The sequence below is a fragment of the Benincasa hispida genome, chromosome 4 (assembly GCF_027475165.1).
Source record: "Benincasa hispida cultivar pf3 chromosome 4, pf3_genome.v1.1, whole genome shotgun sequence".
NCBI classification, from domain to species: Eukaryota; Viridiplantae; Streptophyta; class Magnoliopsida; order Cucurbitales; family Cucurbitaceae; genus Benincasa; species Benincasa hispida.
Window position 1 is genome coordinate 23,155,084 of NC_143481.1, and position 13,081 is coordinate 23,168,164.

General features: G+C 32.2%; 1 protein-coding gene across 2 annotated transcripts; it reads right to left on the minus strand.

Moving 5' to 3' along the window:
- Positions 1 to 2,460: 2,460 nt before the first annotated feature.
- Positions 2,461 to 7,807, minus strand: LOC120076332 (uncharacterized). 2 transcript variants are annotated; one of them, XM_039030126.2, is made up of 6 exons: positions 7,250 to 7,807; positions 5,997 to 6,087; positions 5,598 to 5,755; positions 3,719 to 3,746; positions 3,283 to 3,391; positions 2,461 to 2,826 (listed from the first exon to the last, which is right to left on the minus strand). In XM_039030126.2, exons 1-6 carry the CDS (start codon positions 7,496 to 7,498, stop codon positions 2,745 to 2,747), a joined length of 717 nt encoding a protein of 238 aa, XP_038886054.1. In that variant the 5' UTR covers positions 7,499 to 7,807; the 3' UTR covers positions 2,461 to 2,744. The 2 variants fall into 2 exon arrangements, with proteins under 2 accessions (XP_038886054.1, XP_038886055.1); XM_039030127.2 differs by having other exon boundaries at positions 5,598 to 5,752; positions 7,250 to 7,776.
- Between the last annotated feature and the right edge of the window lie 5,274 nt (positions 7,808 to 13,081).

Consider the following 13,081-nt stretch of genomic DNA (forward strand, 5'->3'; position numbering starts at 1 on the left):
TATCAATACTCATTTCTTATTCCCAAACACAGGATAGGATAAAAATATCTTGGCTTCAAGATATAAGCCAACACGACTGGCAAATGTAATTTAGTTGAACTTGTGAAGTTTTATCGAAGAAGAATTCTTATAAAGAACGAGGATTCGATCTTCGGACGCTCTAATCGAAATATTTATTATATATAATTGCACATGAAAATAGAAGGGTGTTGAGACATTTTCAATTAGAAATTTTGTAATACAAACATGGTAAGTAAAAAAGTCTTGTTTGGTATCTATTTCGTTTTTTTGTTTTTGGTTTCCTGAAAGTTAATTATTTTTTTTTCATTTCTTACAATGATTTGCATATTTCTGAAGTATAATTGTTGAATTCTTAGTCAAATTTTTTTAAAAAAAATAAGTTTTTAAAAGTTGCTTTCTTAGTTTTCAAAATTTGACTTGATTTTTTTAAACCATCGGTCAAAAAATAGATAACAAAAGAAGAAATTTGGAAGCACAAGAATTTTCAAAAATAAAAAAATAAATAATTTCCAACCAAATGGGGTCTTAGTTTTTTGTTTTTTAAAATAAGTTAAGTGTACAAGTATTCATTCCTTCTCTAGGTTTCTTTTCTTTGTTATTTACTTCTTATCAATGTTTTAAAAAACCTGTTATTGTTTTCAAAAATTGGTTAAGAATTAACTTTAAAAATATGAAAATCATTGTATAAAAAAAATTGAGAGAAAATAAATATAATTTGAAAATATGACCTTGAATAATTTTGGAAATCTTTCCAAAGCAAAATGGTTTGTTCTAAACATGTCAGTGTAATCTACTACAGATTTTTGCTATCATAATTCAAGCAACAAACTATTCCTTAATATCCAACCTGTCACAATCTTTTCTCATTCCAAACCTTATGGAATACTATTTGCATTTATAATTTCTTATGTCAATGTTTAATTTTGTTTTGGAAAGATTGGCGTTAAAAACCAAAAAGACTATGGCCACAGACATGACATGACGCATTCTCATTCACTTATCAATAAGGACATAATCCCAAATAAAAAGATTTTTTGCATTCCTTTGTTCATCTTTTCATTGCTTCCATTTACGGCTTCCATGTACGGCTTATCTCTAATTCTAATGTATGATAAATAAATAATATATATAACTTTTTCCTTAAATAAATTGAATTGAAGTAATGTTTTAAATATTATTATTGAAACGGCCAACAGAATTAGTTTACTAATCAACTATGATTGGTTCTATAACTTTAGCATTTTAATGCACAATATCACTAATATAGAACCCACAAATATTAATTCTACAATATCATTAAGGTTAATAAATTGAACATAGCTCAATTGGTACGAGTGTATTAGTAATCATAATATTTGTGGTTTGAATTACTCTACATCTGATTGTACTAAAATAATATTTTTTTTTAAAAAAAAAAAGAGAGAAACATTTACGTTTTTAGCTCACAAAATTCTTAATTAACCATGATTTGCCAAAATGAGCTTGGAGGGTAATTTGGAAATCGCAAATCCCTTATTCTTGTAATTGTTATACTAAAAACACTATGATTTCACATTATTTGTACCGTAGTAACTACCATATTTTTAAAAAATAAATTACCATTTACAACCCCTATGAATATATTAAATTATAAGTTTAATTTCTAAACTGTCAATTTTATGTCCAATAAATTTTTTAATATTTAATTTTACGTATGATATGTCCTTGATCTATTTAACATTTTAAGTTTGATAATAAAATTTATAAAGATTTTATCAAACTATTAGAACTAAATTGTAATTATAGACCTCAAAGACTAACTTCTAACTTTCTCCAAACCATAGGAACTAAATTTACAATTTAACCTAACATTTTTTAAAATTCACATTAGACACAAAATTGAAAGTCTAAAATCACATTAAACATAAAATTCAATTTTAAACCACAGGATCAATTGATTTTAAAAGTTAGGAATATCTCAAAAACTTTATTTGACAAAAAACTAAAAGTATCGTTCAATTAAACATTTTTAAATTTCAAAAGACCAAACAAACAAACAAAAAATTTTAATACTACTACGGGTAGAATGATTGAACTTCCAACCTCTAGGAAATAGAGGGTATACCAAGCTCGAGACTAAACTTTTGTTTATATACATATATATACTTCCAAAAATGCTACAACCTCACATGAAACTATCGGCATCATAATCTTGGACCATCCAAGTTGATGTCAGTCACAACTTACAAAATCCTCGCACATGTGGCGAATCTTTTTTCAAGATTAGCAACATGAAAAATGAGAAAAATATATTTTCTTAAAACAAATGAAATTAATATGTCAAAAAATTGTCGAAAATTTTTGTGGTTATAACAGTCCTGAAGACAATACAGTAGCATCCAAGAAAGCAAAGTAAACCAGACATCCAATTCATAGATAGCCAGAAAGCACATAAGGATCTTAATTTGGAAACCATAGATCTCTATCAAATCATAATCAATTGCAGTGCTTGCTTCCATATGGGAGCAAGTACAAATAATAGTCGCTAGCATAAATACAGAAATTTTCATCCAAATGACATGATCCTAACAGAAGAAATAGATATTTACAAGAGAGTGTATTCTTCAAGGAATTAATCAATCTGAGACATGAAAGAATAAACCCAAAGAACAACAATTTTTTTTTGTTTTTCAGATACTGCATTTGAGCAGAGCATATTTACAATGGGAACGACACAAGTTATATTAGAGAAGCTTTGATATTACTTGGCAGGAGGTCCAGAAGGCTTTAGAAGCAGCATTTAGAATCACAGGGTTCTGGTATAGCCTGTGCAATATCAGTCGCAAATATCAGAAGAAGAAAAATTTTCATTTTCCAGTTCCAAAAGAGGAAATTCAAAATGTTAAGCTGATGTACGTACATATTATCTATATTAGTGTGAACATGAATACATGAAGCAAAGAAATTCAAGGACAATGTTATGCGGTCCAACTGGTGGAATCAAATTGCCACATATATGGGCAATTCTTGATGCAAACAATATCAAGATTTGCCAACATGAACATAACTCGATAGCAAATAGCATCTACTCCTGCTTGAGGCTAGAGGTTTAAATCTTCCTACTCCACATTTGTTGTACTAAATTACATCAAGAACCGTTGAAGGGAACACATCAAGCAACACCAGTTTAATTGTCTTAGTGGGAACAGAAATGCAAGGGAACAGAAATGCAAGAATTTCTTTTATATGATATTATTCAGAAGAACCAGTTGATTAACATACCCAACTGCAGTAGCTCCCCAGGATGCCACGTTATAAATGACCTTGCTTCCATCCCATGCCTTCCGGAGTTTTCCTTTTCTCTTCTTCACTGAGAATGTTTTGCAAAGGGCTGCATGATATTCAAGAGTTAATCAGACCAGAACCAAGATGCTTAAAGCAATAATCTGAACTCCAACGTGGAGAGACTAAAAATATTTGATAAAAAATTGACATAGACCCTCTGAACATTTCCACCCACAACATTGTTTGGGTTCTACTTGGAACGGGTGGGCTGATGGACAGTCTCCAGATACCCTACCCGATGGGTCGAAGCAGCTTCCAACCATTTGAATGCCCCCATTTTGTGACAAGCCCACATTACTGAGCTCAGCAACATTGATCGGGCCTACTGAAATCTAAAACCATCATGTCAACAAGAAAACGCGGCAAGACTCACCATTTTGAAGTTGGTTAGGTGACAATTCCTGCAAGAACCAATGAAAAAGTTGTTGGTAGGCTCATAGCTCATAGAAATAACGACTCTTTTAAGACAAGATAGATATGAAACATAAATTGCTAGTTGCTACTCTCTTTTTGTTATTTACAGGAACTCGATGAGTATTATAATTTATAAACCAGAATCAGGACAGGCATCAGTACAACAAAAATGGGTTGTTTTTGTGGATATCATGATCCTTATTATTCATTTCACCCAACACAGTCAGAACCATAAATGGCAACAACATTTAAAATGAAAATCACCAATACATAAGTAGACTCTAGAGGAACAGTTTACGGCTCATAGTTGGAGTGCTCAACACATGTTGTTTTGTAACTATTCTTTAGACACTGTTAACTTAGATTGAAAGGTCTTCTGTAACTATTCTTTAGACACTGTTAACTTAGATTTAAAGGTCTTTTTGTAACCCTTCCATTGGGAAAGGAGATGCCTTATCTCCTTGACAGTTAGGTTGTTTTGTTGTGGCTTTGCCCCGTTTTGAATAATATCCTTTGTTCCCATTAAAATAATTACAAAAGAGTAGCCAAAAGAGTTACCGTAGTGATCTTCAATCCTTTTTTTAGACAAAGAACTCAAATAACAATCACAACAACATTGGAGAATTGGGATAAGGAAACAGAACTCTGAGTATCATGTTTCTAGAAAAATTGGGTGGTGGTGTGAACTCAATGTTATCAGTCTTTCCAATCTAGAAATTTCAAAATCCCCAAATCAGACACGAGATATTAAAAAGCAATCCAATCAGGAGGAAAAACCTTCTTCATTTGGTTTAGACAAAGAAAATAGACAATTCTATTTGACTCCAACAACTACCGAAACATAAAACTCAAAGATAACTAAAACTCCACAAATCACACTCCCAAATTTTACTTAATATTAACCATATTGATATAGCTTATCATGACTTTTCTTCAATAGCTGTAGAAGTCTGGAACTTCCGGACATCTCAGCTAATCACATGGGACTACCATCCAACTGTTGAACCAAATGACATTTAGAATTGGAAACTTTTGGTATATTAAAATAGATTGTCACAAAACTTTGAACCATGAGCTCAGAAACCATTACCAACTTTTCCTTCTACTCACTATCCATGATGGTTGAACTCTGCCAATTCTAAATAGCTTTGAACCATTCCTTTATCCAACAATACCTCTTACCTTATCTATATTAAGAGCTAGACACATCATTCATATTATAAACAAAGACAAACTTCAGAAGCATGAACAGGTTCATTGATATAAAAAAAGTATGGTGTACATCTCCAGGCCTAAAACATCCAGCAACTGGTGTAAAAAAAAAAAAAAAAAATCAATCCCCATCAAGGAACAACAGAAAAGAGCTGAAGTAAAAAAAAACCTCTCATGTAAGGCACTGCAGGAGGAAGCAGATTAAATAATACGAGGTTTTCCGTGTCTTGGGTTATTGTAAACCAAGACACTTAAAACTAGCAACCACCCAAATTTCTCAAACTTCAACCATAGACTCTAATACTTATTAATTATCTTGGCAAAAGATCATAGATGTCTTCACCGAACAGTCTCATAGCGCTGCTGGCTTAGAGGATAGTCTGATTTTCAGATTACTCTTTGGTCGCAAGTTCGAGTCTTAGTAGGTAGAGAGAAGAAAGAGAATTTGAGAAGAGATGGGCGACAAGAAATAATTAAGTAATATAAAATACCTTTTTAAGATCATAGATGTCATCATACAATATGTATAACTAGAAGACTGTTCCTTTTTCTACATGTATGCATGCGTGAGTTCTGTGTGCTTGTGCATGTATGAGAAAGAGAGAGAGAGAGCCATTGTGATGTACCTTGGTTTCCTTTAAGGACAATAAGTAGGCAGCCATGAAACAAGCAATACCATCAACTATATCCTCTTGCTTCACAACGACATAACCTTCTTGATCTAGAGCATCACCACTTTCCCATAGGTCCACGTCACTGACCAAATCCCAAGAACTACATTCTTCTACCATTACAAATAAAAGAAGTAATAAAAATCAAATGAAATGAATAATAATAATCCATCAATCATGCCATAGATAAAACAATACTTTTATCTCAAAGGATATGGTCCAGTAAAACCTAAATTTCTACCTTCACAAGCATAAATTACAGTATGTTCCAATTTTATCGGATGTCCCCGAAGGGACAACTACTGTCTGGTTGGAATTCCTTAATAAAGCCATGATTAAGATCTGAAGACATACCTAATGTATTTTGCGGAACTGATGCTTGAGCATCCTCTAGCTTTTCAAGAAAGTCACGGCATTCAACTTTAGATTTAAGAAGATCACACAACTGCAGAAAGGTGTCTTCAAGTCAGTGCCATGGATCATAATATTTAAAGTAGAAATTGATTCCAAATTCCATACATGAAACAGCATGAAACCCATGTAAAAAGAAATTCAGACATCTAACTCCATCCAAAAACTTATCATGTAGGTAATAGCTAAGTTTTATGAGTACCGCCAACCCCCTTTTGATTAATGATAATTGGAGGGGTTATCCATGGAGTTTTATATAGGTGAATGAAACTTTCCATTTTTTCAATAACAGTCCTCTTTCTAAGAAATATGGAGGGAGGATCCTAGTTACCACTTTCCAGGAATAAGGCCTTAAGAGGTTGTTGTATTACACGCTTTCCCGCAAATTAATGATATTACTTGAATTAGCACGTGGTTCCAATATCCACAAAAAACACCTTAAGAAGTCGTTATATTTCACATTTTCTCTAAATAAGGTATATTTAGTTGAGTTGCTGTAAACTACACTTCCAAAAAATGAAAATAAAATGTCCCATCAACGTGACCACTCCCATCCCTGATGGCCATTACATGCATAAAAGACTTCGATGGAACAAGAAATATACAGAACCTGGTGAGGGAGAGAGAGAGAGAGAGAGAGAACAAAGGAAAACAAAGTGAACATAAAAACATTTTCATTATGAATTGCTTCCAGGTAACTTCAAACCAATCGTTAAAGGCAACTTCAAATCAATCTTACCCCCAATACTCAGCACTGTATAAACAGTATAACATCCCGAAGCTGAATCAGCAAAAAGTACAACTTGAATTGTGGAGGCATCCAAAGAAAGTAACTTCAATTCAATAGCAGATGAGAAACTACCATAAGCTAATAGATCAAAATCAGAAGTTGTTTATCTCATATGGTATATTCAATCTCACATAGCAGCGGAAAACAAATAAGAGAAACGCAATGAAGTTCCTGTTTTTAGAAACCACTCACATAGCATCTTCACAATCATAATGCTAAATTCTTCTAAATCAGATACCGCAGAAATCAACCCAAACTTTCAGCCAATAATTCCCAATTAAAAACCTCAAACAGCATCTCGTAATCATTGTGCTAACTTATCCAAACCCAGATATACAGTACAATAATTCCGAGCTAAAAACCCCCAAAACCATAAAATTTTAGAATCATAGAAAAAAACCCATACCTCGTCGGCTTCCTGGTCACTGCGCAAAGACCCGGAACCCTCACCGAGCCGATCATCTTCGTCTTCATCCACATCATTCCCCTCGCCGTCGGAATCATTCAGCGATTCAAGAGCTCTCTGACACTGCTCCAGCACAGCCTGCAAGGTCGTCTTCTTCACACGAACCCGATCACCAGTTCGGCCCTCAAAATTTTTCCTCTTACTCTTATCGACGAAATTTGAGGTGGGTTCAGATACCTCAAGCTCCATGGTCTGGGGTGAAGAAGCTCGGTTCGATCTTCAAAGACGATTGTCGGTTTGGTTGAAAGCCATGGGGATCGCCTTATTCCCCGTCCGATGAAGAACCTTGGGAGGCCGAGAGGGAAAATTTCTGGCTTCTTGCACTGAAATTCGATAATGGTTGAATGGGGAATGACTGGTTTTTCTGGGTCTGGTTTCTTCTTAGTTTGGTGTTGTGTTGCGAATTATTCTTGCTGCTATGCTCTTCCGTGAAGCGTCAGAATTTTTGGTCTTTTTTCGGCTACCGTGGATGGACCTTGGTGGCTTTTATTTTCCTTTAATCCAATAAGATAAAATATAATATAATAATAAATAATTATAATATAACATAAAATAACTAAAATTATAAAATTGGATCATATGATAGAATTTTGAAGTGGATTTTTCACCAATGTGCTTCTTTTGAGATCCACCGAATGTCATTATTTATAAGAAAAGTGACAAGTAGGATGTGGACTTACATGGACACCAAGCATGAACTATTACGCTTTTAAGACGTTGAGCATTGGGCATCTATTTTTATGATATTTATAATACTATGCCTTAGATGTCTATATATATATATATATATATATATATATATATATAATATGTTTCGTTAAAATCTTACTAGAAAAAACCTAAGGAAGGAAAAAAAGTACATATTTCATATAATACATACTCTTAAAATAATACAATATATTTATTCTCCCTTACAAAAACATCACTTTAAGATCTATGGCTTTGTAAATAAGTCTAAGAGGTTATCTTTCGAACAAATTTGTTATACGGTGATGTCGTCATTATCTTCAAGATCATGAGTGTAGAAAAGGTTCGGTGAAATATGTTTTGTTTTATCTTTTTTAATATAACCTCATTTGATTTGGACTGGTATTGTCTTCGTATAATATTGTTGGAAGATTTTTATTAGAAGACAAGTCACACGTTTCACGAATGTGTTGAGTCATTGGCCTTGGTCATACACATTCTCAACTAGCCTCGTGAATTGCAAGAATTTTAGCATGATTTGAGGAAGTGGTCATTATGGTGTTTCACCGATTGCCATGATATAGCAGTTCCTCCACATGTGAACAGATAACCTGTTTGAGATATAGTTTTCTGCATAACCAGCTAGATCAAAATTTGATTTATTTGAATAAAACAACCCCTTATTGATTGTTCTTCGAAGATAACGGAGTATATGCTTAATTTCGTTCCAGTGTCTTTAAGAACTATATCTAGCTATTAAATTTACTGAAAATGCAATATCTAATTTTGTATTATTAGCAAGATATATAAGTACACCAATTGCCCTAAGATATGGTACTTTAGGACCAAGAAGTTCTTCATTATCTTTTCAAGGTCAAAATATATCTTTCTTTATATGCAATGAACGGACTTCCATTGGAATATTTAACGGATGTGCTCTATCCATATAAAGTCTTTTAAAAAAAATTCTATATAAATCGACTGGTGAATAAATACTCCTTCTATTATGCTCAATTCACAAACCAAAGCAAAATTTTGTTTTTCCGAGATCTTTCATTTCGAATTCCTTTTTAAGATATTTTATTTCATTTAAACGCTCTTCAGGAGTTCCAATTATATTCAAGTCATCAACATATACAATTATAATAGCAAATCCTGATTGTTATTTATTTATAAAAACACACAGATATATTGGATTATTTTGATATTCTTCTTTCAATAAATATCCACTCAGGCGATTTGTACCACATCCGTTCTGATTGTTTTATTCCATATAGTGATATTTGTAACTTTATTGAATATCATTCTTGAAAATTTGATGTATATGTTTCAGGTACCTTAGATCCTTATGGGATTCACATATAAATATCATTATCAAGAGATCCATATAAATATATTGTGACTACATCCATAAGATGCATATCCAAACTTTTATACACAGTCAAACCAATTAGATATCTTAGTGTAATTGTATCTACCATTGGAGAATATGTCTCCTCATATCAATACCAGATATTTGAGAAAAACCTTATGCAATTAGTTTTGCTTTGTATCTCGTGACCTCGTTTTTTTTTCTCACAAATACCCATTTATATCCCACAGGTTCGTGTTTGAACTACTGGTCCAAAAACCTGTCGTTTTGAAAGTGAGTTTAATTCTGTCTTGATTGTTTCTTTCCACTGAAGCTAATATTTTCTATGTCGACATTCTTCAATAGATTTTGATTTAAGATCCTCATTTTCATATATATATCAAGAGCAACATTATATGCAAAAATATTATCAATAACTACATTAGTTTGATTTCATATTTTTCCTGTCATGACATAATTTATTGAAATCTAATTATTATCTTTAAGTATTTCACTTTCCTCGTTAGTCATGTCGAGGATTTTTTTCATGGGTATTATATCATCAACCAAGTATTTTTTACTATTAATTATTTTTCGTTTTCTAGGATTTTTATCTTTGCAACCCACTGGTCTACCACATTTCTTGCGTGTTCTAGACTCATTAGCGACAACTTGTTGTGTTAGGATATCAATTTGTTATGGAACATTTGCAGCTGGTATGTGTGACTTATTTACTTTCTTTGCATTTATAAATGCATCTGGTAATTGATTTGCTATATTTTGCAAATGAATTATTTTCTGTACTTCAAGTTCACATTGATCTGTACGAGGATCTAAATGAGACAATAACGATACATTCCATGTAATTCCCTTTTCCAAATTCCTAATTCCTCCCCCTAATATTGGAAAATGTCTCATTAAAATGGCAATCAACAAATTGTGCAATAAATACATCACCCGTCAGGGGTTTAAGATATTTAATAATTGATGGGGAATCATATCCAACATATATTTGTAACCTTCTTTGAAGACCCATCTTAGTGTGTTGTGATGGAGCAACTGGAACATATACTGCACACCCAAGAATTCTCATATGAGAAATATTTGACTCATAACCATAAGCTAATTGTAATGGCGAGTACTTATGGTAAGTCAGTCTAATGCGTACAAGTGATGTTGCATGCAAAATAACATGTCACTTTACAGATGAAGGAAGCTTAACTCTCATAAGTAGTGGTCTTGCAATTAATTGTAAACGTTTTATGAATGATTCTGCTAAACCATTTTGTGTATGAATATGAGTTAAGGATGTTCAACACTTACCCCAGTTGACATACAATAATTATAAAAAACTTGGGATGTAAATTCACCAACATTATCAAGACGGATAGTCCTAATTGTATAATCAGGAAATTGTACTTTTAGCTTAATTATTTGAGCAAATAATATTTCAAATGCAAAATTTCGACTTGATAATAAGCACATGTGTGACCATATACTGGATGCATTTGTTAATACCATAAAATATCTAAATGGTCCACTTGGTGGGTTAATAAGTCCATATATATCACCATGAATTCGTTCTAAAAATGCAGGTGATTCAGTCTCCACTTTAGCTAGTAATGGTCTAATTATTAATTTGCCTTGAGAGCAAGCATCACATGATAGTTCATTTGATTGAAGAATCTTATGGTTCTTCAATGGGTGTCCATTTGAATTCTCAATAATTCTCCTAATCATTATAGATTCTGAATGACTCAAATTGTAAATATGTCTGGATTCATGAACTTCAAGTTCATTTTTGCATATGTTTCGATTATTCGTATACAAGTATAATACAATCCATAAGATAAAGCAGACATTTTTTCCAATATACATTTTTCATTTGAGATAGTAGAGATAATATATAGATATTCCACATAATTCTTACTATCAGTCTCAATATCATAACCATTGCAACGTATATCTTTAAAACTTAGAAGATTTCTCTTTGATTAACTAGAGAACAATGCATTATCAATTGTAAATTTTGTTCTTTTAGGCAAAATAATATTTGCTTTTCTAAAACCTTTGATCAAGTTTGCAGAACCTAATATTGTATTTACTTTTTCTTTCAGCATTGTCAATTTGGAAAAGTATTTTTTATTTGTAAGTATTGTATGTGTAGTTGCACTGTCTGCCAAACATATATATTCTTTGCTCATTTTTTAAACACTCAATATATGAAAATGATCGATATTTTTCATTAAAAGAAAATAATTACAATAAGAAAAACAACACTTAAAATATATAAAAGCTACTAGAAAAACATGAAGATAGATAAAAGAAAACAACAACATCAAGTCTATATATCCTCAAAGTTAAAAAAAAAAAAACACTTGATGTTCTATTAACCCTGCCAATCTTTTCTTTAGGAGATTCAAAGAAGTCACATCAAAAGTTGTCATGTGGGATGGGTGATAGGTCTTGTAAAAGACTATCTTTTCTATGATAAAACCCTAAATTCTATTATAATTATTTGCTGGTGTCTATTTTTGTAGGTAAACTCCAATCCCAACTCAACAAAGCTATTTCAGAAGATTTGAAGCTAATTCGAGTCAAATAATACCAAAAGATCACTTAATAAGAAGATCCATGATGAACTACCACTTTGCCCCTCAAGAGAAACAATTCAACACACTTCAACAATGCAACACTGGACCTGACGCTAGCTCGATGCTTGGAGACATAATGCATCTATTTGTTGCAAAACAGGGTAGCGTCGCAACACTTGACCTAGGGTCACAATGCTCCGAATATTCACGGAATAGTCTGCACGCGCGCGTGCGCCTTGCACAATCGAGCATCAGTGCAGTGTTGCAACGTTAGCCCAACGCTTCTTAACTTTTTTACGATTTAGCGTTGCAACGCTGGCCTTGACATTGTGACACTACACCTGCTGATATAAATTTCGTTGTTTTATTTTCAACGAGGGAGGGAAGAAAAACTTAAACTTTTAAAGAGAGACTTTGAATTTACAGAGCTATTCTTGTAAATTTTGGAGAGATTCAATCAACTTGTATTCAATCCTTGTACCAATTATGCAACTATCAATGGATTTATTGAAGAATTTTATCATCCATGCGTAGGTAATCCTTTTTCTCAGAGAATTATATAGATTGACACTTTCCTGAGACTTTTCCTTAAAATTTCTTTCATGTAATTACTTTCTTTTGAATGTTCTTGCTGAAATTTAGAATAAAATTGATTAAGAATGAATTGACAACTCAAGATCAATCCATTTTTGTATGCAAAAATTACATAATTTTATAACAAATTTGTAATCAGGGTTGCAAGAATTAATAGTTTTGATAGAAAATGTTGACTTCTTTTTCTCTTTTCTTTAAATAACCTAGAACATTCATACAATCAATCTTGAATTTTTAGTCTTTTGATTTCAAGATTTGGCATGGTTAAGAAAATCCATGAGTTTAATGCAATTTAAGGATTAATTGTGAAATGTCATTAGGAGAAGCAATTAAGACATAGATTAGGGTTTAATTGTCAAATTAGCTAATTATGGTGTTAGGAATTGATTCTTAATGAACTATTGAATAATCTAACTACATGATTGTTTGTTTAGTCAATGATAAAATTGCCTAATTTACATAAAATCTCCAAGATTTCATTTTCAATTGAATCTTATCTCATAATCTCTTACTTCTCTCATTGCTAAAATTCCTATATCAATTCCT

Bases quoted from the DNA above. Each gene is read 5' to 3' on its own strand.
- LOC120076332 (XM_039030126.2), bottom strand. From the start codon at position 7,498: ATGGAGCTTGAGGTATCTGAACCCACCTCAAATTTCGTCGATAAGAGT. The intron at 3,392-3,718 runs GTGAGTCTTGCC...AATATCATGCAG, and splicing joins ACCTAACCAACTTCAAAATG to CCCTTTGCAAAACATTCTCA. The intron at 2,827-3,282 runs GTATGTTAATCA...GATATTGCACAG, and splicing joins TGGGGAGCTACTGCAGTTGG to GCTATACCAGAACCCTGTGA.